This window comes from Lithobates pipiens, unplaced genomic scaffold (assembly GCF_037356315.1).
Source record: "Lithobates pipiens isolate NorthernLeopardFrog02 unplaced genomic scaffold, aLitPip1_a1.2 Scaffold_19, whole genome shotgun sequence".
In the NCBI taxonomy this organism is placed as follows: domain Eukaryota; kingdom Metazoa; phylum Chordata; class Amphibia; order Anura; family Ranidae; genus Lithobates; species Lithobates pipiens.
Genome location: NW_027507764.1, coordinates 223,288,442 through 223,315,428, shown reverse-complemented (window position 1 = coordinate 223,315,428; position 26,987 = coordinate 223,288,442). Strand labels below are relative to the sequence as shown.

At 43.4% G+C, this 26,987-nt stretch overlaps 1 protein-coding gene across 18 annotated transcripts in view; it reads right to left on the bottom strand.

Moving 5' to 3' along the window:
- Positions 1 to 26,987, bottom strand: part of LRRFIP2 (LRR binding FLII interacting protein 2) — a 183,844-nt gene that overhangs the window by 21,752 nt on the left and 135,105 nt on the right. For 8 of the 18 annotated variants that reach the window (XM_077491726.1, XM_077491731.1, XM_077491729.1 and 5 more), the window contains 4 exons: positions 16,045 to 16,116; positions 7,456 to 7,626; positions 2,068 to 2,160; positions 1,698 to 1,790 (listed from right to left, as the gene is read on the bottom strand). In XM_077491726.1, coding sequence (XP_077347852.1) covers positions 1,698 to 1,790; positions 2,068 to 2,160; positions 7,456 to 7,626; positions 16,045 to 16,116 — 429 coding nt within the window. The remainder of the gene's footprint in view (positions 1 to 1,697; positions 1,791 to 2,067; positions 2,161 to 7,455; positions 7,627 to 16,044; positions 16,117 to 26,987) is intronic. The other 10 variants (XM_077491733.1, XM_077491737.1, XM_077491740.1 and 7 more) reach the window with 3 other exon arrangements.

The window sequence follows — 26,987 nt, the reverse complement described above, 5'->3', positions numbered from 1 at the left end:
GAGCATTACGCTCACCGGCTGCCCCTGGAGCCTGGGGGGCATGTCGTGGCTGACCCAGCGCGGAGCTCTGGTCTGCACACGCTTGCTGGCCAGGCTGGGGAGACTACAAGGATAAGGGTATCCAGCCTGTCACCCAGCCGGCTGTTGATAGATCACAGGATCTAAATCTTGCGCAAAAGGCAAACTTCTGCAGAAAAAATCCACGGACCGATGGGCCCGCAGGGTTCCTAGGTCCTTCTTCACTAGGCAGAAAAAAACTGAGGTTGCAGTATGCAGGCTGGGGGGTTGTTACTGAAAGGACTGCCCCTTGGGCGGAACTAGAAGGTTCTGGTTTTGTTTTACATGTTAACATGTGCTGCCTAGTCCTCTCCTGAAGGTGGCGTAACAACCCGATGGTCTAAGTAAAGGAGCTGTGTCAGCAGTGAACATAAGAGAAATTAGATTTTTGTACAATTTGGTTATATTGCTGCTGACATCCTCCTGTGGGCTGCAGTATAACCCAATTGTTTCTGAGTTCTTGTTCATCAAGAGGCACAGAAAATAAATTGGATTTGTTTACTCCCCAATAAAATCATTTTCCTGGAGTTGAGGGACATATAATTCAAAGAGAATTGTGTTATACTATAGACTACAGTAGGATATTGGTAGCAGTACAATTACATTTTTTGTGAATCCTGTGTCCCTCAGCGAATGAGAAATAAATTTGATGCCGACATTGAGCTCCTCTTATGCTGCGTACACACGATCAGAATTTCGGCCAGCAAAAGACCAATGAGAGCTTCTCGTCCAAAATGCGACCATGTGTATGCTCCATTGGAATTTTGCTGGGTGAATTTCCGCCAGCAAAAGACAGAGCAGGTTCTCAATTTTTCCAACAGAAAAAGTTTCAGAAATTACGATCGTGTGTATGCAACTCCAACGCGCAAAAACGCACGCATGCTCAGATTCAACTATGAGACGGAAGCTATTGGCTACTGGCTATTGAAATTCCTTTTTCTAGTCCTGTCGTACGTATATTACTGTATTTTAAACAATATAGGCACTTATTTTTAATGTTTTATGAAACTATACCTGCTAAAGTGGTCAGTATGTCATCTAGAAGGACTTTCTGACCAAAGTTCCATTGCTTCAAACATTGTAGTCAAAAACAGTGGACATGCTTACAAAAGTACAGAGTACACAGTGATCTCCTCAGCATGCTGCTGTTTCTTTAACTGCAGTGTAGTCTATAGGGAGGTTCACTGCATGCCTTATTCTGTCTGGCAGCACTGGTTGACCAGATTTACAAAGTATTCAACAGCTAAAACAACTTATATGTTTCAATTCAGCTCTTTGTTTCTATATGGAAATCGAGCTCTTTGTCTAGATTTTAGCATACTAAAATTTTTATTTCCAGACAATTTTCTGTTAGCATGGAAAATATCTTCCTTGACCGTTTTATTTACTTATTAATTTTAAAAGCTTTTCGTGTCTTATCAATTGGTTTTAGATTTCTACAGATCAGAATACTCCAATTGCCTTTTAAAATAAGGTTAGAATATCAGATTAACATGAACCTTTCAATTACAATTAATATGATCTCTTATTAGTATGGGGTATATTGGAGATTATTATATTTATATACAAGCATTGGTCTGTTTCTGACAAGCTATAATATTTGATCCAGTCATTCACTACTGCCTTGTGCTTTTTCCTACCCCAATTTTTTTATCTTTCCAATTAACTGTCTCCTGTAGATCATACACCTCCCTTGTACAAGTGTCTACTTTCTGCTGCAAACGCTGATTTTCCTGCAATCAAAATTCACAAGAAATAGGGAAAGAAATGGGGAAAAAAAAAACACAGAAAAAAGAAAATATCTTAAGTGCAACAACAAATAAAGTAAAAGTAAAGCATTTTAAAAGTTTAGGAAAAGGCAGTAGATTGAAACCTATAATTAAAAATATTAACAATCATTTGTGTTGATTTTATAAGGGATTATGTGAAGGCCATGACTAGAAAAAAATTCCTTAAAATGTTATTTTCAGCTGATAAAAGATAGTGTGCAGTTTCTCAATTCATACATACCTCTATCAATTCATCTCTTTGGCGAATACCTTCTTTAAGTTCATCTAACTTATGCTGTAGAATACCGCATGCATGTTTTTGTCTTTCTAAATCCTGCATGGGATAGAAATAGCATAGTTTAGGAACAATCTTTTGTGGACTTAATTTAGTAACAATTTTGTGTGTTTCTAATTTAGGAGACTTAATTGAACAGCATATAGTTATCCCTACCCAAAAACGATGATGTTTGATTAACCTGTAAAGCTCATATATTGGAGTACAGTACAGAACACTGGCTGAAAATTCATAGACTGGTACCGTCAGGTGATTGGACACTGCAAAGTAACCATACCCCACTCCGCGAGTCTTCTGTTTTGTAGCAAGCAATGCAGAGTAACTTAGCAATAGAAGGAAGGTTGGCCAGTGTCCTGTATTGTACTTGAAGATATGGAATTTACAGGCAAGTCAAAATCCCCATAATCTTAATAATACAGTGCAGAACAGAGCATGGATATTCAAAGACCCTTAAAAGTCCCCAAGGCGAACAGGACTGTGCTAACAAGCCCGACAGTAACAGGGGGTCATCAGACCCAACAGAGTGTTGATAAAAGAATCTTGCAGCCAAAAGATGGATACACAGAAGCTTACTTCTACCTTGTAGAACTTAGAGAACATATGAACTGGATACAAAGAAAATCCATCTTTTCTTATAGAAGCTGGGACTTCTAAACAATACTGTCAGCTCTGACAACATCCAGATAATGAAGAGCAATCTCTTTGAGGTGCTTAGGAGCAAAGCACAAGAGGGAAGGGTTAGGTCTTTATTGGGAAGTTAGATATCGCATAACCAAATTAAAATCCCAAAGAAGCACAAGGTGGTGTAATCTGGGAAACACAGTGAATAAAAGGTTTTTCACAAAGGAAAACAGATTTTTTTTAGGGAAAAAAATGGTTAGTGCAAAATCTGTCCCTTAAAAATATTTATGGCCCACATCTGATCAAATCCAGATTGTAAGAAGGCAAAAATGCGAGAATCAGAAATCCCTGGGATTGAAATTTGTGTTCGCATCAGGCAAAGGAGGATTCCCAGGTATTACAGTCAATTTTACTTTAAGTTGCTATTTGGATTTGAGTAATGTGGGAAGGAAGAATCAGAGACGTTCTCAAGTCCTAGGTTTCAACAGCCATACCGTTAAAGCCAGGTTAATGAGACAGAAAGGAACAAGGGCACTGAGACAGAAGGTCTGGTCTCTTTGGAAGAGGGCAGGGATTGTCTCCTCTTAGTTTGAGCATGTCAGTTTGCTGCAAGACCAACACAAAGTGAAACATAATTGTGAAGTGGAAGGAAAATGATCAATGGGATTTAAAATGTTTAACAAATAAATATGTGAAAAGTGTAGCGTGCGTTTGTATTCAGCCCCCTTTACTCTGATACTCCTAACCAATATCTAGTGGGTGGAATCAATTGCCTTCAGAAGTCACCCAATTAGAAGAGTCCACCTGTATGTGATCTAATCTCAGTATAAATATGGCTGTTCTATGAAGCCCTCGGAGGTTTGTTAGAGACCCTTAGTGAACAACCCGCATCATGAAGGCACAGGAACACATTAGACCGGTCAGGGATAACCTTGCGGAGAAGTTTAAAATAGGGTTAGGTTATAAAAAAATATCCCATGCTTTTAACATCTCACAGAGAACTGTTTAATCCATCATCCAAAAATGCAAACCTACCAAGACATGGCCATCCGCCTAAACTGACAGGCCAGGCAAGGAGAGCATTAATCAGAGAAGCAGCCAAGAGGCCCATGGTAACTGTGGAGGAGCTGCAGAGATCCACAGCTCAGGTGGGAGAAACTGTCCACAGGACAACAATTATGCCGCGTACACATGATCGGACTTTCCAGCAGACTAGGGTCCGATGGACTTCAGCCGGAATTTTGGCAGAGTTCCAGCGGACTTTCTGAACAAACGGACTTACCCACACACGGCCTAAAGTCTGTTCAACTTGAACGTGATGAGTTACGATGGGACTAGAAAAGGAAGTCAGTCAATCTTGCCGCTTTTATCAGAGAGACTGACACCTTGCTAGCCCCGTCGCATGGTATGGATTTTAATGGGAAGCCCCTACGCCGAAAAACCGTTGTGGGGGTCCCCCCACAATTCATACCAGACCCTTATCCGAGCACGCAGCCCAGCCGGTCAAAAAAGGGTGTGGGGACAAGCAAAAGCCCCCCCTCCTGAGCCGTACCAGGCCACATGCCCTCAAAATGGGGGGGTGGGTGCTTTGGGGAAGTGGGGAGCCCTGCGGGCCCCCCACCCCAAAGCACCTTGTCCCCATGTTGATCTTCCCGACAACCCTGGCCGTTGGTTGTCGGGGTCTGCGGGGGGCTTATTGGAATCAGGGAGCCCCCTTTAATAAGGGGGCCCCCAGATCCAGGCACCCCACCCTATGTGAATAAGTATGGGGTACATCGTACCCCTACCCATTCACCTGGGGGAAAAAGTGTCAAAAAGACAAACACTACACAGGTTTTTAAAATAGTTTATTAGGCAGCTCCGGGGGTCTTCTTCAGACTTCAGGGGTCTTCCGACTTCTCCCACTCTCCGGCCTCTTCCGCTATCTTCTTCCAGCTTTTGCTAGTATTGGCCCGGTCTTCTACTTAGTCTGCGCCGTATTCTCCTTCCTCCATCTGTTCTTCCGATGTTGACACAACGCTCTCTCCCGCTGTAATGCTGTGGATACGCATTGACTTATATAGGCATAAGGGGACTGTGTCGTCATAATGAGTGGGGTCACCGTGTGACATCACCCGGTGACCCCGCCCCTTATGCCTATTCAAGTCCATACGCAGCATGTCCACAGCATTACAGCGGGAGAGCACGTCATGTCAACATCGAAAGAACAGAAGAAGGAAGAAGAAGATGGCGACGACGAGGGAGAAGACCGGGCCAACGCTAGCAAAAGAGCTGGAAGATGATAGCAGAGGAGCTCGGCAGAAGAGCCGGAGAGAGGGAGAAGAACCGGAAAGCGCGGAGAAGTCAGAAGAAGACACGCGAAGTCGCAAAGGTGGTTTTACAAAATGGGACTTTTTGGCCTAAAAGCAAAATGCTATGTGTGACGGAAAACTAAAACTACACATAACGCTGAACAAACCACCCCCACTGCCTGCGAAACATGGTGGTGGCAGCATCATGTTGTAGGGATGCATTTCTTCAGCAGGGACAGGGAAGCTGGTAAGAGTTGATGGGAAGATGGATGGAGCCAAATACAGGGCAATCTTACAAGAAAACCTTTTAGAGTCTGCAAAAGACTTGACTGGGGGTGGAGGTTCACCTTCCAGCAAAACAACAACCCTAAGCATACAGCCAGAGCTGCAATGGAATGGTTTACATCAAAGCATATTCATGTGTTAGAATGGCCCAGTCAAAGTCCAGACCTAAACCCTATTGAGAATCTGTGGCAAGACTTGAAAATTGCCGTTCACAGTCACTCTTCCATCCAATCTAACAGAGCTTGAGCTATTTTGCAAAGAAGAATGGGCAAAAATGTCACTCAGTAGATGTGCAAGGCTGGTAGAGACATCCCCAAAAAAATTTGCAGCTGTAATTGCAGTGAAAGGTGGTTTTACAAAAGTATTTACTCAGGGGAGCTAAATACAAATGCCCGCCATACTTTTCACATATATGTAAAAAAAAAAAATTAAAAACCATTTATCATTTTCCTTCCACTTGACAATTAGGTGCCACTTGTTAGTCTATCAGATACAATTCCAATAAAATACAATGACATTTTTGGTTGCAACATGACAAAATATGGAAAATGTCAAGGGGTATGAATACTTTTTCAAGGCACTGTATATGAACTGGAATGGGGTCCAAGGAATTAAGAGAACATCCAGTGCCAGGACTAGTCTTGGTTACAAACAGGGGTAACTTCGTCTTGTAACTGGAGGCCAGGCTGACCACGTTTGGAGTTTCCCCTTTTTGACACAAGATGTTAAACAAGTCGGGATGAAGGGCCCATTGCCCTTGGTCCAGGCAATGATAGCTGAGGTAATTAACCTTCCAATTGTCCAATCCTTAGATGTGAACAGCAGAGAGGGCTGGACGGTGTATTCTGTTCATCACATGATCAGACTTGCTTCTTTTAAGGCTGCCTGACTCCTGGTACCCCTTTGGTGGTTGATATAAACCACAGCTGTGACACTGTCTGATTGCTCAGACTTTACCCTCACCAGGTGACGAAGAAGGGAAGGGGGGAGTCCAGTGACTGAGCTAGTTTTATTGCTCTGAGATCCACGATGTTGATAGAGAGTTTGGCTTTCTCAGATGACCATGTTCCCTGAACTATGAGATGGACACTCCTTCCCATCAATGTGTGTATATCTTCGGAGGGGTCTTCAGGGTCTAGGTTCCAAAAGGATTGACTATGACCTTATAAAGCACCCTGTGGCAAGGTGAGCACCTGAAACATTACAGGCCATCCCCCACAGAGTTACAGCACCCAAAGTTAAACCAAGGTTGAACCGATTCAGATGCACTACTTCTATTGTTAAAATATAGAACGGGGAGTTAATTAAAGAGCTGGCTGAAGAATCTTAAGTATAAAAACAAACTAGTGAAGCAAACAATTTCTCTGTAAATGTAGAAGCCATCCATCATCTTAAGACACTAGCACACAACTGAGGTCTCACGGAGAGAGCAGGGTTGTAGGGATAAAGCATTGCCAGTGTCCAATCACCTGAAGGTACCAGGTGATTGGACACTGGCAAGCCTGTGTCCTGTATGATTAAGATAAACATTTTTAGCTTTATAAGAATGGAGTTCTTACTCCTAATTGTACTAAACTATAACTAAAAAAAACCCAAAAAGCTTAAAAATTGTGCCAAATTCCTACTAAGACCTTGTTCACATGAGGCATACTAAAGCGTACGCCCACGGAGGGCTGTATTTTGTCATACAGAGATAGATGCACAAGTATTCTGTGACATGCATCCCTGTGCGGCAGGTAGAACTCAGCATCCGCTGCTACCAATCTGACATCCAAGTGGGTGCAAAGCCCTGAATGCAGGCAGTGTGAATTCGGGGACATACACCCACACAGATATCACACCGGTAGCAGTGGCTGTTCTGACTGCTGTGTCCCAACTGACATCAATGGGATTTCTTTCATGGAGATTCACAGAACATGTGTACACCCGTGCGGGTAAACGTACCTTCACACAGGTGTATGCTGTAGTACACCCTATGTGAATGAGACTGTTTTCTGCTTTCCCACTGCAGTGCTCTGTGATGGCATAGTGACTTGAATAGTATTGGCATTACCTGAATATCTATGTGTATCTTACATTCTAGTTATCAAAGATCCATTTAAACTTGCCAAAGGTGAAAAACATGCTTTTACAATACCTTTGTCTTGTCTTCATTTTCTCTATGATATTCTGCCATCTGTTCCTCCATTTCCTCAATGACATCTTTTAATGTGTCCACTTGGTATACTAGATTGCTTTTTTCATTATCAAGCTGTGCATTGGATACCATAGCCTTCTTGTATTTGTCCTCCACTTCTACCAAGGAATCCTGTAGAAATGAGTAATGTAAACAGAATAATAAGCAAATTGCATAGTAGCATGAATGGGAGCGATTTAATCCATTGAGCAGGGTGTGTATTAGAGTCTCTGTGAAGTAATCAGCGTCTTAATATTGACTATTGGAATACTGAGTAAAATACAGGGACATGCAGAGGTTATTTCAAGCAAAAGAACAGGCGATATTTGTTTTAGTAAATTTTGGAACGTCTGTTATTTAGTAAAAAAAAAAAAAACATGCATGTGTATATTACACACACACACACACACACAGATCAACACAATGTGGCACATACTTGTTAAGTGTAAGTAAAATGATAAATGGTTTTCAAAGTTTTTTCACCACTAAATATTTGAAAAGTGTAGCGTGCATTTGTATTCAGCTCACTTTACTCTGACACCCCTAACTCAAATCTAGTGGAACGAATTGCCTTCAGAAGTCACCTAATTAGTAAGTAATTTCCCGCCGTGCGCACGCCTGCCGCGAGCTCCGTGACTGTCCGCGGGACCCGAAGACTCGATGTCCACTGGGTGCCTGCGATCGTCTCACGGAGCTGAAGAACGGGGAGATGCTGAAGTAAACACAGCATCTCCCAGTTCTGCCTAGTGACAGGACACCGATCGTCTGTTCCCTGTCATCGGGAGCAACGATCAGTGTTGTGTCACTGCTAGCCTATCCCACAGGCAGTTAGAATCACTCCCCAGGACACACTTCGCCTGCCCCATAGTGGTTAACCCCTTTCACTGCCAGTGACATTTTTACAGTAATCAACTTAATTTTATAGCATTGATCACTGTGTTAAAGCCAATGGTCCCAAAAAAGTGTCAAAATTGTCTGTGTCCGCCATAATGTCGCAGTCACGATAAAAATCGCAGATCGCCACCATTACTAATAAAAAAAATTAATTCATAAAAATGCCATAAAACTATTCTCTATATTGTAGACATGATAACTTTAGTGCAAAGCAAACGCTTATTGCGATTTTTTTTTTACCAAAAATATGTAGAAGAATACGTATCGGCCTAAAATGAGCAAAATAATAGCATATAGCAAAAAACTAAAAATAATGATTTTTTTTTAAAATTGTTGCTCTATTTTTGTTTATAGCACAAAAAATAAAAAACGCAGAGGTTTTAAAATACCACCAAAAGAAATCTCCATTTGTGGGAATAAAAAGGACGCCAATTTTGTTTCTGAGCAGCCACGCAACTGTCAGTTAAAGCGACGCAGTGCCGAATCGCAAAAAGTCCTCTGGTCTGGCCAGCCAAATGGTGCGGTGCTGAAGTGGTTAATGTAAATATGAGATCTGAGGTCTTTTTGACCCCAGATCTCATATTTAAGAGGTCCAGTCATGCTTTTTTGTATTACAAGGGATGTTTACATTCCTTGTAATAGGAATAAAAGTGACACAATTTTGTTTTTAAAAAAGTGTAAAAAAAAAAATAAAATACATTTTTTCTTTTTTTAAACTCGCCCTGTCCCGATGAGCTCACTTGCAGAAGCGAACGCATACGTGACTAGTGCGCACATATGAAAACGGTATTCAAACCACACGTGAGGTATCGTCGCGATCAGTAGAGAAAGAGCAAAAATTCTAGCCCTAGACCTCCTCTAACTTAAAGCAGGAGTCCGCCGTTTTTTTTTTTTTTTTTTTAAAGCCAGCAGCTACAAATACTGCAGCTGCTGACTTTTAAAATAATGACACTTACCCGCCCAGCGCGCCCGTGATGTCGGCACCCGAAGCCAATCTCTCGATCGTCTCTCGGGTGCTGCCGCCACCATCTTGGGTATGGGAATCAGGAAGTGGAGCCTTTCGGCTTCATTTCCCAGTTCCCTACTGCGCATGCGCGAGTCGCGCTGCGCAATAAGGATGGTCCCCGCTGTCTCTGGGATCCGTGTGTTTCCCAGCAGGCAGCGGGGACCTTCGGAAAGGGGCGTAGCTTCTGCAGATATCTATGCCGGAAGTGGGTGCAGATACCTGTACTGTACAGGTACCTGCATCCCCCTCCCCCCTGAAAGGTGCCAATTGTGGGGCCGGAGGGGGGGAGGGTTCCAATGAGCAGAAGGTCCACTTTAGGGTGGACCTCCGCTTTAAGACAAGCAACCTGTAGAAATTTATAAACGTCGCCTATGGAGATTTTTAAGGGTATAAGTTTGTCGCCATCCCACGATCGGGCGCAATTTTGGAGCATGACATGTTGGGTATCAACTTACTCAGCGTAATATTATCTTTCACAATATAAAAAAAAATTGGACTTAGTGTTTAAAGTAGTGTTAGGTTATAAAAAAAAAAAAAAAAAAGATCCCAAGCTTTAAAACAAATTACAGAGCACTGTTCAATCCATCAGCCAAAAATGGAAAGAGTATAGCACAACTGTAAACATACCAAGACATGGCCGTCCACCTAAACTGACAGGCCGGGCAAGGAGAGCATTAATCAGAGAAGCAGCCAAGAGGCCCATGGTAACTCTGGAGGAGCTGTAGAGAGCCACAGCTCAGGTAGGTGAATCTGTCCACAGGACAACCATTAGTCATTCACGCCACAAATATGTCCTTTATGGAAGAGTGGCAAGAAGAAAGCCATTGTTGAAAGAAAGCCATAAGAAGTCCCATTTGCAGTTTGTGAGAAGCCGTGTGGGGGACACAGCAAACATGTGAAAGAAAGTGTTCTGGTCAGATGAGACCAAAATTTAACTTTTTGGACTAAAAGCAAAACGCTATGTGTGGTGGAAAACGAAAACTTCAAATCACCTTGAACACAACGTCCCCACTATGAAACATGGTGGTGGCAGCATCATGTTGTGGGGATGCTTTTCTTCAGCATGGATAGGGAAACTGGTCAGAGTTGATGGGAAGATGGATAGAGCCAAATACAGGACAATCTTACAAGAAAACCTGTTAGAGTCTGCAAAAGACTTGACTGGGGGTGGAGGTTCACCTTCCAGCAGGACAATGACTCTAAACATACAGCCAGAGCTACAATGGAATGGTTTAGCTTATGGGTCTTTAAACTATAGCACTCCAGTTGTTCAGGAACTACAATTCCCATCATAACTAGTCATGTCTGTGAAAGTCAGAGTTTTACAATGCCTCATCGGATGTGTAGCTTTGCAACAGCTGGATGGCCGTAGTTTGATGATCCCTGGTTTAGATCAAAGGATAAGTGTTAGAATGGCCCAGTCAAAGGCCAGACCTAAAACCAATTGAGAATCTGTGGCAAGACTTGAAAATTGCTGTTTAGACACTCTCCACCCAGTCTGACAGAGCTTTTTGCAAAGAAGAATGGGCAGAAATGTCACTCTCTAGATGCGCAAAGCTGCTAGAGACATCCCCAAAAGACTTGCAGCTGTAATTGCAGCGAAAGGTGGTTCTAAAAAAGGTCTAAAAAAAATATGTGAAAAGTTTAAAACAATGATTTTCCTTCCACTTCACAATTATGTGCCACTTCATGTTGGAATATCACACAAAATCCCAGTAAAATACATTTACGGTTTTGGTTGTAACAAGACAAAATGTGGAAAATTTCAAGGGGTATGAATACTTTTTCAAGGCACTGTATACACATACATTAAAAAAAACAAACACAAACAGCAAAAAGGTAGTCACAGATGCACAACAGTAAGGGCTCTTTCACACGACCGATCCGTTCAGGTCCGCCTGTCAGTTTTTCAGGTGGACCTGAACGGATGTTCCGTAGACCTCCATGGAGCTTCGGATGTCAGCGGTGACATGTCTGCTGACATCCGACCTGCTCCGTTCCGAAAAAGTGTGATGGAGGAAAAACCTACTTTTCCATCTGTCTAAGGATCGGATCGGGTGACGACAGACTCTGTGGTCCGTTGTCTTCCGATCTCCCATAGGGGAGAGCGGCGCTCTGACAGGTCCGTCTCTGCACAACGGTCATCTTCCTGCTCAGCGGGGATCGACGGAGAAATCCCGCTGAGCAAGCAGATATGCATGGGGCGAATCATCACGGATCTGCCCCATGTGAAAGAGCCTCAAGCCAAAACCCCTATAATCCATAAATATATATTTTTTTAGCTGAACTGAAATTGACCAACATACAACTACATGTTTAAAGCCCTTTCAAAATAAAATATCTTAGGACCACTCATGGATTTTCCTCAAGTGTGTTGGTCACTTGGATGCACCTCTCATATACAGTATTCTTAGAGCAGAGGTACAGTTCATTCACCAGCATCAAACATTTTGCAGGATGTTAAAAAAGTAAGTTATGTTTAGAAATACGATCTAACATGGATGTTTTTCATGGTCATAAACGCAGCTTTTTTTTTGGCCCCCCAAAAATCAAACAAATTCTTCCATCCATGCCAAACGGAATAGACAGATGAATCTCCTGTGCAGATAAAGTATTCTGGCTGTCAAAATAACAAGCAGTGTCTGATTGGATGCAGGTGATGTTCGACCCACATTTTTCTGTCCAGCTCCTTTGATTTTTCAGTCGAAAGATGACCAGAAGTCAGATGCTGACATGGCCCTCCATGGAGCGAATTTAAACTGGTTCATCAGGAAATGCCTGAAATTTACTCCAAGTATGGGCAGCTTTTGCTACTTATCCCTAAACTGAACAAATATTGCAAATGATGCTTAATATGATTACACTTTTTGAAGATCTGCCAGTGTACGGCTGTCCCTCCATAGAAGCATTCTAAAAGTGAAACTGCTATTAGACCACAGTCTAGGTCAGCTTTAACCCTTTTTTAGTCAAGGTAGCCTTTAAAAATTTGAGCAACGTTTGAGCCACCCTATTCCAAAATGTAAAAAACTAAAATGGTTTTACTTAATGCAGCAACATACACACACATAAGACACCCCAACTTTGTTTTTCCAAAGCAAATATACCTTTGCACACTGGCACTGCCTAGTATTCCAGCTTTCTTCTCCTTAGATTTCCCTCCATCACTCAGCTAATGTGACCCCAGTGCTCATAGAGAGGGATAGGGGAGGGGCAAACAAGGATTTTGTGTAGGCACATGACTTCCTCCTTATTAACGGATGACATCATTGGTTGTTAGGATGCAGGCTTGATCCATACATTGGCTTGTATACCATTTGTGGGCAATTTTTAGGCACCCCTGAAAAAAACCTGCTCTAGGAGACTGATTGGATCAACTTATGCCTTATATCCACACACTGCATTCACTAATAATTATTATGTGCCACTTATCTACTCAGATTGGCATTACAAGTACATAAAAATAATTTCTAAAGCAAAAAAGTAACTTGCTGGAGAAAAGAGTATTGTTTATATACAGTGCAGTTTTAATGTAAAAGCACGAATCACATCACAGAATTTTTTGTAGCAAAGTAAGGGAACAACAAATGCATGTGTGCTGGTGTAAATAATTGGTGTGATGCCTTCTTAGTAAATTTTTTTTTTTAAACTTTATTACTCGTCACAAAATGATGCACAGCAGCGTTTTGAGGGAAAAAAAAAATTGGAGTTTTTATGAAGCACCATGTGCTTTACTGTAGTGTTATGGTGTGAACGTGGCCAAAGAAAACAATGGTTTTCTAGGTGCCCATGCATGAAGCCTGCATTAATCTATGCAGATCACTGCATCTCAACAAATATGGTGCAAATGAGGCCAGAGGCTTGGTTCACATACATGTGCTTTTGTGGGCCGTGTTTAAAGAGCAGTTCCACCCAAAAGTGGAACTTCCACACAGTCACACCCCCCCCAACGGTGTCACTGTCACCTTTCGGGAGGAAGGGGGACAGGATACCAGTCTTTCACAGGTATTCTGTCCCCACTCCTAGGAGCCTCAGCCGTGGGTATCTGTGTCATCACTGGTGCTCCCTCCTTCCCAGGCTGTAGGAGAGAGGCGCTGAGCCTCGCGCATGAACAGTAGGGTTCCTGGCATGAAGCCCTAAGGCTACACTGCCGGGTTCCCTTACTCACAATGGAGATTATATCCCCCCCCCCCCCCCGCCCCTTCCATTGGTTGAACTAAATGGACTTTTTTCAGCCAGACTAACTATGTAGTCCCCAGCCACCCAGGTAGATGTGAACTGAGCCTAAGACCTATTCTTAATCCTGCAGTTAAAGAAGCAACTAGTACAGATGTTTAAACTGGAGAGTGCAAAATCTGGTGCATCTGTGCATGGTAGCCAGTTTCTAACTTCAGCTTGTTCAATTAACCACTTGCCGACCAGCCACTGTCATAAGGCGGCAGGTCGACTCGTTCCCACGAATTGCTATACTGGTACGTCAGCTCCTTTAAGAGCCATAGCAGGCGCCCGCCCGCTGCTCGGCAGGGAACCCAATGCATGTGGCCAGTGGCCACGATGTTCACCAGCCACCCAAGATTGCAAGAGCCAGAACAGGGATCTGTGTATATAAACACACAAATCCCTGTTCAGACAGGAGGAGGAGAGACAGATCTGCTTTTCCAAGTAATTAGAAACAGCGATCTGTCTCCACCAGTCAGTCTCATCCACCCACAGAAACACACTAGAGGGAACACATTTAACCCCTTGATCGCCCCCTAGTGTTAAGCCCTTCCCTGCCAGTGAAATTTACATAGTAATCAGTGTATTTTTATAGCTCTGATTGCTGTAAGATCGCTATAAATTTTAAAAAAAAGTGTCTGATCTGTCCGCCGCAAAGTGGCAGTCCCGCTAAAAATCACTGATCACAGCCATTACTAGTAAAAAAATAATAAAAAAATGCTATAAACCTATTCCCTATTCTGTAGCCGCTAAGACTTTTGCGCAAACCAATCAATATACGCTTATTGTGTTTTTTTACCAAAAATATGTAGAAGATTACATATTGGCCTAAACTGGTGAAGAAATGTGTTTAAATGAGAAATTAAAAAAATATGGGGGATGTTATAGCAAAAAGTTAAAAATCTTTTTTTTTTTTTCAAAATTGTCACTGTTTTTGGTTATAACGCCAAAAATAAACAGCAGAGTTGATCAAATACCACCAAAAGAGAGCTCTATTTGTGGGGAAAAAAGGACATCAATTTTGTTTGGGTACAGTGTCGCATGACCGCCCAATTGTCAGTTAAAGCAACGCAGTGCCCTTAAAAAAATGGCCTGGTCATTAAGGGGGAAAATCTTACGCGGCTGAAGTGGTAGTAAACTCTGTACTACAACTTGTACCTACTGAAAAGCCTATAAAGTGGCTTACCTGTAGGTATTGCGAATATCTCCTAAACTTGCACAGTTTAGGAGATATTCAGAGTGCATGCAGCCAATTACATCATTGGTGCAGGCGCCCCAAAGGTCCGGCCTACAGTGCTGGACCTTCAGAGCTCGAGCCCGAAATGACATAATCGCTCCCCCAGCCACTCATGTAGCTGGAGGCCGCAAACTCGGAAAGAAGACCGGAGGAAAATGTCAGCCGTCTCAGCAGCGACATTGCAGCACTGGAGGGTTTCGTTCTAAGGCAAGTTTCTCATAATCTACATAATGTGCGAGTATGCGATGCATACTAGCACATTATGACATTGCCTTGCAGGAATATATATATATATATATATATATACACATACATACATATACATATATACACACACACACACACACACACACACACACATATTTTTTTTAAAGCACCAATGCTTTATGTTTTGAGGAAAAAACCTGGAAGCCGATTGGTTTCTATGCTGCATGAGATTCTGCACTCGCCAGTTTTAGTAATTCGAACCCGTGTGTGTCAGTCATTTTGTTTACATAAGTGTATAAGTTATGCATGAACCTTCTTTTACGGGCAATAATTTTTATACCTTTTAACAAAAATGTTTAACTGTTCAAATACCTTTCTGCAAAGCAACAACTATGATGTATAATGTTACTTATGACGAGGACTGCTGCTTAAAATTAACAAATGTAAAATTAACTTTGACTACAACAGTCTAATCAGTTTAGCAGAAAACACATTCCAAGCCTCGGAGCATTCTGTAAAATACTTCCCGAGTATTGGAACAACTTCATTTGACGAGTAACAGGATTAAAAATACCATAAACGATTTCTTGTATCTGAGACGATCACACTTCAGTACACTAAATATATCATTAGCTTTCCCTTTTCACACTTCAGCAGTAATCTGTCCACATAGCACACATAACTTTGAAAAGCCACAGTGTTTAACAAGTACAAACATTTTAAAATTCATCTCAGCACTCTAGATGCAATGTAGTTGCATCATAAAGAAACACCTATAGGGATTTTCTAATCTGCTTGAAGTAACAGAACACATAGGTTAAAAGAACAAACTGGAAAACATAAAATGGTGATGCACATGCGTTAAACCGATTCACATATTACAAGTTAGTTAGCCCTGAGCAGTCTGTTAGGGAGCAAAATATATCATAGTCTCCATACTAGCAGTGCAGCATGCATGCTTGGGAATGGGCAGTAAAAGGAACCCTGATACCTTTAGTTCTTTTAGTCCCTGCATGTATCTCCCTTCTACATCTTGAATCTGGTCCTTAAGATCATATATATCCTGCAGGAAATAGGTAACGAACCATGCTATCAAAATGTGTAAACAACTTATCAATGAAGCAAAATGACTGTTGCAAGCAAGCTATATTAATATAACCATTATGTTAAAACATTCTATTTTTAATCCTTCTCCAATAAAAAAGTTGTAATACACTGCAAAATTAAAAAAAGACCATAAGTAAACTTATTTACAAAAACAAGTAGTAACAAATAAAATGCAGCCACCTAGAGGTGCCAGCATACAATTTTTTATATCTTCAAAAAGTACCGGAATCTCAGAGCACTCATGTCGCCCTTCCTTCCTGCACTTCATTTTGGTCAGTGAGGCTGACCTGTACAATTAAGGGCCAACAGGGAGAGCCGAGAGGGGTGAACGAGTCCTTAGCTATAACAGACAATTTGGAATGGGTTTATTAGAGTGCCTCAGGGTTTTGGGCTCTTGGCGACTCACAAACTAGCAAGTCTCTGACCAGAAATTAGTATGTAGCTATAGGAGTCTGAAACACCCAAACTCACATATCTGCTCCAGTCCACTTCCTTCATAATTAAGTCAGAATCAGGAAAACAGCCCCAGCTGGTAAGCTTGGCTGATTTTGGCTTCAATTTGTTAGTGTATCTAAATCTTTTAGCCCATTTGACCCTCCCCTCCTCCCAGAGTGACAATGCTGGTGTTCAAATGTGACCCCCATGCTCGTTCATCCAGAGTGGGGACACTCTAATACAGGAGGTGTGTTACTGGCCAGATCACCAGAGGAAAAGGGCCTAAAAAAGAAAAATAAAGTAGCCACCACATCTAATGATTGGTAAGCTGCAATATATTTCATTTTTGCTTTTGGGTTTGGGATTAAAGTGTCACTAAACCCACAACAGTAAAATCAGTCTGTATATGCAGCATAGCATGCTTGTTATACTCACTGTTACTTAAGGGGTTAATCCCCTGCATTGTGTAAAAAGGCGGTTTTATCCTGTATGCACAAATCCTAACCTCCTGCACTGTCTATCTGGGGAAAGCCAGCTAACACGGGCAAAGTAACCAACCTGCACATGCTCAGTTGTTTCCTTTATGCTGGAGAGAACATTTACTTGTCCTCAGAGATAGCCAGGGCACATGATATTGGCATCACACATGTGGGGCGTGTATACAGGCTGCAGTGGAAACCTCCTCCTACCTGAATGCTCAGCACTGGAGGAACTGTGCAGTTTATCATGTAACCAGTGTTCTACAGATCAGCCAAAAATCTATATAGTGGCGGTATTTTAATGTAAAAAGAAGATTTATAAGCTGTGGGCACTTTGGGGGGGAGGGGGGTTGGGGGGATGGACTAGATTTCATATTACTGGGTTTAGTAACACTTTAAGAGCAAGTTCTTGTCAACATCTGATTGTAGGAATCCCAGAATGTGAGCCACAAAGTAACCTATTGGATTGAAGCATCTGTATTCACAAAGAAGAGAGTTTTTTTTTTCTTCTTCTTTTACAATCATTGATCATTCTAGATCTTTTTGCTTTAGCAAGATAGGAATGACAGACTCAGACAATGGAGCTGGAGAAGGAGCCTGGCATTTTGGAACCCTGGGCTGAGCTGTATTAAAGCCGTTAGTTGTACGAGAAATATTGACATAGTTGCAGAAAAATCTGGTTTTGTCAGGTAGGCCACTTGTTGAGATCAGATCCTGCTCCAGTGCAAGGAAAGCACCGTTACACTGAGGTTGAGTGTTGTGAGGGTCTTTGGCAGAGCTAAAGTTTGCCTGAGTTTTCATCATGGCTCCCTTTCACCTGTTTTTTGACATGGCTACAGGCAAGGGTAATCCCCTGTGGGGTACTCATGCAGTAGGGTGCGGAAAATAGGGTTAGTGTGTCCATAAGGAGTATGCCCAAACCCACATGCACACCATCCTGTAGCAAAGTCCTTGCGACTAAAGGGCGGGAAGAAGCGCCCGAGTACCTTTTATAGGCTTTAGGCATCAGTGTCAGTAAGCTTTTCGACCTGTGATGTGAAAAACACCCAGTCATCCACCTGAAAACGAAGCTTTGAGTGGTTGCATTTTAGTACCAGGTTTGAAAAGTTCACCGTTTTAACAGTACTGGTCAGAGAAATAGGGTGATCCTGTCTTACCTGTCCACGACACTGGTCCCTGAATAGGGTCCAGGCTTTGCCCGTCACCGTGGGCACACCCTTTTCTTCAGGGTCTGGGTTCAATAGGGATGTACTATGGGATGTACTTGAATAGCCCCCTGCCACAGTTCCCTTGTGCCTGGTTTCCATCATTGCTATTGTCCCCCATGGGATGAAGGAATACACAGAAACCTATGCGTACAATGTCCCAAAAAAGTCCTCGTAGCAAAAAGGGGAGTATGAAGTGCTCTAGCCCTTCTAAAGGGTAACACGTTAGTCATCTACCCAAGATTATGCTCTGAATGGTGGAATTTTACTGTTAACTTTTCAAAACACAATTTTCCGTTTTCATTATAGTTTTAAAATCCTTTACTCTGAAGTTCATTGATGGACACAGCTCCTTTAATTCTTCACCTTAGGGTTATCACGCCACCTTCAGGAGAGGACTAGGCAGAACATGTAAAACATGTAAAAAAAACCTGGGCGGTGCCTCTGGCTATAACCCCTCACCCTGCAGCTCGTCAAACAGCAGTACAAACAAATAGGAGGGGTGGGTGCTGTGTCCATCAATGAACTTCAGAGAAAAGGAGTACAAAAATCCAATTTTTGCTTTCGTTCATTGACGGCACAGCTCCTTTAATTCTTGACCTTAGAGACGCCCCCAAGCATTGTCAAAAAATGAGGGGTGGAAAAAGCAAAACATAACTTCACCCACAACAAAAAGGAACACCTCAACAGAGGAGTTGCCATCTTAAATGGCCGCCATCAAAACCTGGGGCCAACTTATGCATCAAAAGATGCTTTCACAACAAACTTGTAACTGAAAGAAAGTGTAAATTGCAACCTTGCACAGCCATCTGTAAAACCTTGCGGCCACAGCAGGCATCCGAAGATGCGCTTACGTCAATTTTATGGAATTTAGTCAAAGTGTGAACGGATGAATAAGTCGCTGCCTTACACACCTGGGAGACAGACGCTTGATGTCGGAAAGCCGAGGAGGTTCCAATTGCCCTGGTGGAATGAGCCGTGACAGGAAAAGGGGGCACCCACCCCTTGAAGGCATAGGCCTGAGCCACAATCTGTCTGATCCACCGATAAATGATGGTCAATGTGACCGCCAGAGCCAGCTACAGAGACAAACCGAGAGTCTGACTTCCAGAAGGGAGCCGTAGCAGACATATACACCCGTAGAGCTCGGACCACGTCCAGGGAATGTAAGGCAACTTCTTTACGGTGTGTCGGCTTAGAACATAGGGATGGTAACACAATGTCCTCATTTAGATGAAATGCCGAAACCACCTTTGGAAGCAAAGAGGGCTGCGGATGTAGCACCGCCTTATCCTTGTAGATGGCCAGGTAGGGAGACTTGCATGACAAGGCCACCAACTTGGAAACCCTATTGGCAGATGTAATGGCCACTAGAAAGACTACTTTGAGAAAAAGTTAACAAGGCAATCTACCTAATGTTTTCAAACGGCGATTTCTGAAGCACCGATCGTACCAGATTCAGATCCCACAGAGGTAGTGATGGTCGACCGGAGGGACTATGTGTCAAACCCCTTGCACAAAAGTACTCACCAATGAGTGAGTCGCCAAGGGACGCTGGAAAAAGAAAGCCAAGGCTGATATCCGTCCCTTGATGGTGCTTAAGGCAAGTTTCTGATCCACTCCTAGCTGCAAAAACAGCAGGATCCTGGAAACTGTATATGTGCACGGACGCCACCCCATCTCCTCACACATGGAGATGTAAGCCTTCCACGTACGAGGGTAAATCTTTTGAGAAGACGACTTCTGTGCCCTCAGCATAGGGGAATTACTGAGTCAGAGACCTGGGTCCCTTAGTACCTGGTCTTCAACAGCCAAGCAGTTAAAACCCAGCGACGGTAAAGCAGGATGAAGTATTGGACCTTGCAAAAGAAGGTCCTCTCACATTGGCAGCCGCCAAGGAACATCCACCACCAGCCGTACTATGTCGGTGTACCAAGGACGTCGAGGCCAATCAGGGGCAATCAGAATCAAAGGAATCCCCTCGACCTCCACTCCGCGCAGCTGACGTGGTAGAAGTTTGAGGGGGAGGCATAAATCAGCTGATAATGCCCCCATGGAGCCACCAACGCTCCTGACGCTTCCGCCCCAGGGGTCTCTTGTCCTGGACACAAACCTCTGCACCTTCCAATTGAGCCGAGAGGACAAGAGGTCCACATCTGGTGTGCCCTACTTTAGGCAAAGGAGCCGGAATACATCCGGATGCAACAGCTATTTCCCTGTGTCCAGCATCTGACAACTTAGGTAGCCCGCTGCCAGTTTTCTACTCCTGGAATGTATATGGCCGACAGGGCCGGCACGTGCTGCTCTGCCCATTGGAGGATGTGAGTGACCTCCCGTGTTGCAGCCAAGCTCCTTGTTCCTCCTTGATGGTTGACACATGCCACCGCCGTGACGTTGTCCAACTGAATCCTGACCGGACGCGCCTGTAGCCTCCTTGATCATGTGGAGAGGCCCAAAGCTTGAGCACATTGATCGGCAGTTGGGATTCTTTATGCGACCAGAGGCCCTGGGCTGACTGTACTTCCAAAACTCCCTCCAACCGGTCAGGCTGGCGTCCGTTGTGATCACCGTCCAATGGAGAGGAAGGAACAATCTCCCGGACCAAAGGGCTGGAGACCTCAGTCACCAGAGAAGGGAATCCCTGACTAGCTGGCTCACTCAAATTTGACAATCCAGGCATAATAGATATTTGTTCCATTTTGACAAAATCTCCCTTTGCAGGACTCCAGTGTGAAATTGAGCATACGGCACCGCTTCGAAAGTGGCTACCATGAGGGCCAGAAATTGCATGCAGAAGCTCAGAGACGACCACCTGCGGTTCACAAACAACCTCACCATAGTTTGAAGAGTCTCTGCAGCTTGTCTAAAGGGAGAGAAACTCTCGCTTCCGAGGAGTCCAACAGTAAGCTCAGGTACTCCAGGCATTGGGTCGGCACTAAACACAGACTTCTTTAGGTTCAGCAACCAAACAAACTCCCAGAGTCTGTATGATGATCGCTATATCCGCCCTTAATTCTGAGGCGGAAGCTGCTCTCAGAAGGAGGTAATCTAGGTAACCCACGATTGCCTTACCCACGTTGCCTTAACAGCGCCAGAATTGGAGCTAATGCTTTGGTAAAGACTCGGGTGCTGACGCCAGGCCAAAAGGGAGAGCCACAAACTGATAGTGCTCTTCCCCGACTGCAAATCGCAGAAACCTCAGATACCTGAGGCATATGGGTACATGTAAGTACGTGTCCTCGATATCCAAGGTCAAGAAGTCCTCCTGATGGTGTGCAGGGACCATGGAGCGAACCAATTCCATCCTGAACCTTTGCACTTTCACAAAGCAGTTGAGGGCCTTCAAGTGCAGGATTGGACGTACCCATTCCTTTTTGGGGACATGGAGTAGAATCCCTGAAACCTTTCCAGCGTCTGTACAGGTACTAGCACCACAGGTCATGTACTGCCCCGAACAGGACTTCCCGACAAGCCAGAAGCAGAAGTAGGTTGGAGGGAAAAAATATCTGTTTGGCTGACAAAGAATCTAGTATCCCGATGAAACCAGTTCGCAGGCCCAAACTCCCGAAGGCGACCCCCCCCACCCGGAAGTCGGGCGGGGGCAAACCTTCATGCGGCAACATTTTTGCTCGCAGACTTGTTTGGCTTGCGAAACCAGGGATGCGTTTGTCCTTCAGCAGGTGCCTTGTCAGACAGGGAACCTAGGCAGGCAAAAAAGCCGTTTGTGAGCGGAAAAAAGAGGGCTCTTGCCTACGGCGTGGCTCCTTACCCTTCCTGGACTGCGGGAGCAATGTGCTCTTCCCACCGGTAACTTTTTTTAATAATCATCCAGCAAAGCTCCAAATAGCCTCTCACTTTGGACGCGCAAATCTGCCAGTGCTTTTTTAAATGCCTGGTCCACAGACCAGCATTTTAGCCAAATCAGGTGCCGTAGCACCACTGCTGATACTGATGCTCTAGAGAACACGGGGAGCATATCCAGGGCCACATCACAGATATACTTAAGGCCATGCACTAACTGATCTGTCAGCTCCACGCAGACTGGGGAAGACTGTTGCTTCTTCAATTCACAGTGCAACAACTTTGCCGACTCAGTAAGCGTCTGCGACACCAAGGCTGTGACCAGCACAGGTCTTAACGCCGACTCCACCACCATAACCATGGACCGGGTCACTGCCTTGGCCCTCCTGCCGGCAGAGTCCTTGAAGGCAGGAGTCCCTTCTAACGGATTTGTGGTTACTTTAACCTGGATACCGGGGGGTCAACGACTGGAGGAGATGCCCATTTTTTCAGGAGGCTCTTCTCAAAGGGGTAATGCACTGCCATTCCTCATAGGACTGAAAACAAGTCAAATATGGAAACACCTTAGGCGTGCGGGTCAGTTTGCGGGATCTAAAAGGGACTGCCAACAAAGTGTCCATAGGCACCGCATTTTGAGCGTGTGAGTTGGTTGCAATTGCAAGGATGTCTGGGGAAGAAGCGTCAGCTTCTGACACCATGCTGACCCTCACTCGCCTGCCACAACTTAGGGACTTAAGACAAGGTATACAAATCCCACCCTCCTAGCTACTCGCAGACTGAGGGGCCCCCTCGCAGGACTCAACGCCCCAATCGAGTGCTGCGCTGTGCTGCTGCTGTCCGATCTGCCCTGTGTCAGTCACAAAATGCCCAGAGTAAAAACCGCGCTGTTTGAGATACACAGACACCAGCACTAGAGGTAAACTGCGCTGAGGCTACAAGGAAATGGCTGCCGGCAGCAAATAAAAAACCTTCTAGAAAATGGCTGACAGCACATACACTGCATAAGACTACAGGAAAATGGCCGCGAGGCAGGGAGAGCCATACTTACCCCTCCTGTCGGGATTGCTGGATGCATTCCACCACAGACCACTCACCCGAGCAATAAAGGGTGGCTGTTAGCCACGGCACACTGTCACGGGCAGCAGTAGCCCGATCATATGTGTGCCCTGGAGCCTATAGCTCACTAGCTGCCCCTGGAGCAGAAGGGGCATATTGTGGCCAACCCAGCGTATAGCTAGGGTCTGCTCACGCTCCATGGCCAGGCTGGGGAGACTACCAGGATCTATATTATCCAGACTGTCACCAGCCCGGCTGTTGATTGTAGATCACAGGATCAAAATTGCAGAAAAAATTCCCAGGGCCAATGGTCCCCTCAGCTAGTCAGGTCCTTCTCCTACACTAAGCAGAAAAAAAAACTGAGCTGAAGGAAGCAGGGTGAGGGGTTATAACCAGAGGGACCTCCCCCTGGGCAGTGCTGTGCAGTCTTGCTGTTTTTACATGTTTTACATGTCCTGCCTAGTCTTTTCCTGAAGGTAGCCTGATAACCCTAAGGTCAAGAATTAAAGGAGCCGTGTCCGTCAATGAGCAAAAGAAAAACAGTTTTTAAAAGTACAAATTTGAGAAACCTGTAAAATAGTGAGGCTACAGTAGGTCCTGTACAGGACGACTGTCTTTCCTGTCCATGGTGCAGGTCATAATTATATAGGGACCAGATATGGGAAAAGATTATCGTGCGCTACTCTAAGTGCGATAAATAAAGCAATATCAAAATAAAAATGTAGGTAGCTGCTGAACTCCTGTCACCAACACCAGTGTAAATATTATTGTAAAGAAAAATGGATCAGTGCTAAATGCATATGCTATTATAACTTAAATAAAACACAATCTCCTTAAGACAATTCATAAAGTGCATAAAAATAATGAAAGTGCAAATGCAAAAATAAGTTCATATATAAAACAATAGTTCATTTAATTCAGTGCCAAAACCAGTATGATGATGAAGATGAGCAAAGTGCAAATGCAATAAAGCGAATTCAAATATAAAAAAACTGTAGTCCAAACCAGGAGTAGCCGGGTGACGTCACTTCCGCCCACAGCCGAAACTGGAAAACCGGAGTATATGATTTACACACTGCTGATTTGTGTAATTTTAAATGCGAGTTGATACATTTAATAAATCGACTTGTTATTTAACCACTTCAGCCCCAGAAGGATTTACCCCCTTCCTGACCAAGCCTTTCTTTGCCATACGGCACTGCATAGTTTAACAATTGCGCGGTCATGCAACGTTGTACCCAAACAAAATTGACATCCTTTTTTTTCCCCTCACAAATAGAGCTTTCTTTTGGTGGCATTTTATCAGCTCTGCGGTTTTTATTTTATTTTATTTATTTGCGGTTTTTATTTTTTGCACTATAAGAACCCCAAAAAAAAAGCGTCAATTTGGAAAAAAATAAAAGCTATATTTTATACTTTTTGCTATAATAAATATCCCCAAAAACCAAAACAAATTTCTTCCACATTTTAGGCCAATATGTATTCTTCTACATGTTTGGTATTTAAAAAATAAATAAAAAGAAAATGCAATTACCAGGAAGGGGTTAAACTAGGGAGCAATCAAGGGGTTAACTGTGTTCCCTCAGCATGTTCTAAGTGTAGTGGGGGTGGGCTCATTAGAACATGACAGAGATCACTGCTCCCCATCACTGGTTGTGGTTAAATACTACACAATGGAGGTTCCCTTTATTTCCACATAATGCTTATTACTCGGAGGGAATTTGGAGAGAGGTCTTAAAAGATGTGGATTACATAGGAAAGAAGCTTTCTTCATCCATAACTGCTGCCTCCCTATTCCACTGTGTCACCTCCAAACGGAGAAAAAGGCGATTGGAGATTCCCATCAAGGAGTATCTGGATGTGTAACTAGACCTATTGTGGTCTTTTATTGAGGTGAGAGGCTAGAGCACACTGGTTATGGATTACTAAAGGGGTCCACTATTTTGATGACGTTTACATTATAACTCCTTTGCACTTGGACACTTTTTCCCTCACCCTCTTTTTTGCTTCTTTTTTTTTGCACATCTTGGATAGACTATATCTTCATCATACAGTTTTTTTGCAATGATTTGGACTACTGTTTTTTTTTTATATATGAATTCACGCGCAATTGTTAAACTATGCAGTGCCGTATGGCAAAGAAAGGCTTGGTCAGGAAGGGGGTAAATCCTTCTGGGGCTGAAGTGGTTAAATAACAAGTTGATTAAATGTATCAACTCACATTTAAAATTACACAAATCAGCAGTGTGTAAATCATATACTCCGGTTTTCCCGTTTCGGCTGTGGGCGGAAGTGACGTCACCCGGCTACTCCTGGTTTGGACTACTGTTTTTTATATTTGAATTCGCTTTATTGCATTTGCACTTTGCTCATCTTCATCATACTGGTTTTGGCACTGAATTAAATTAATTAACTTGTTTTATATATGAACTTATTTTTGCATTTGCACTTTGATTTTTACGCACTTTACAAATTGCCTTGAGGAGACTGCCTTTTAAAGCAGAGTTCCACCCAAAAGTGGGTACCTGGTTTGGAGTCGGACTTCCTCTCTCATTTCCTCCTTCCAAATTCTGGCAGCCTAGGCAATTCCTCCTCTCCCGGCAATGTTCTGGGACACGTCACAGGACCAAGAAGATTGCCTGGCCATTGACTGAGTGCAGCATGGCTCGCACATGCACAGTGCGCACCCGCCCGTAAAGCTGCAAACTGTCACAGCCTGGCACTTTAAGCTAAGTGAGAAGAGATCTATCATCTTAGGACACTAGCAAAAAACTGGACGACTCACAGAGTGAGGTAGGTTTATAGGGAAGGCATTCAGTAGCATTATGTCAAAAGCTTTTCCAGTGTCCAATCACCTGAACAAACAAGCCTATAACCCAAGATCTATGAATAAGCAGGTTTTATCCTGTACTGTATGATTAAGATTGTTTATTTTGGCACAGATACAGTCAGATATCAAAAAGCTAGCTTTCTAGTAGTGGTGGCATGGTGACAGAATCGGTCTATGTGTAAGCTCATTATAAAACGAAAGAATAAGGTTAAAGCCCCCATTACCACAGCTGAGAGCTGTTAAAAATCTGCCCCCCCAAAACAGCTGAGCAGTGAGATCTTTTGGTACAATGCCACCTGAACAAAAATAATTGTATTTTTAAAAATGCAAATGTCTGCCATATTTTAGAAAGATACCCAGGCTGCTGTGATGGTAATAGGCATATTTGTCAAAGCTGAACAATCCTTATTACCAGCTACATGATTTTCAGGTATAGCAGAAAGTAGAAAAAAAAAGGTTATGCAGTCACTATCCCAACTCAGCAGTATTTCTCTTACTTGATGTCCTAGGAATGGTGGTCACAGAGGCAAGAGAGCAATTTTGACTAATCAATAAATCGCCTCATTGTTTTCTTCAGAAAGAAGCCCACCAAGGTCTCCAGACGTTGGTATTTACGTGCGACATGAATTCATTCTTCTGGAGTGTAGGTGCCAGTCTACATTTTTAGGTTTTAAATCTTTTTTTTTTTTCATTACTGCTGGGAAGCCTGTTTGGACATGCACTTAAAAGTTGCCCATAGAGACCATATCATTTCTAACTGCACACCTTGTAAATTTAGCATTCAGAAGTAGCCACTAACTGGAATCAGATGGAATTGATTTTTCCAGCTAAATTGTTATACTGCACCAAGAAAATGTTGGCAATAGCATACATGTTCTCTGTTCTTTTATTGTGCATTTTCTGAAATGATGTGCTCAGCATCCAGGGAGGTATGAGAAGTACCTGCCACTTTCCAAATGTAGCTAGGGTCAGGAGCACATGACCTGTTGCCAGGGGCAGATTGAAGTAGCAAAGCATTTGC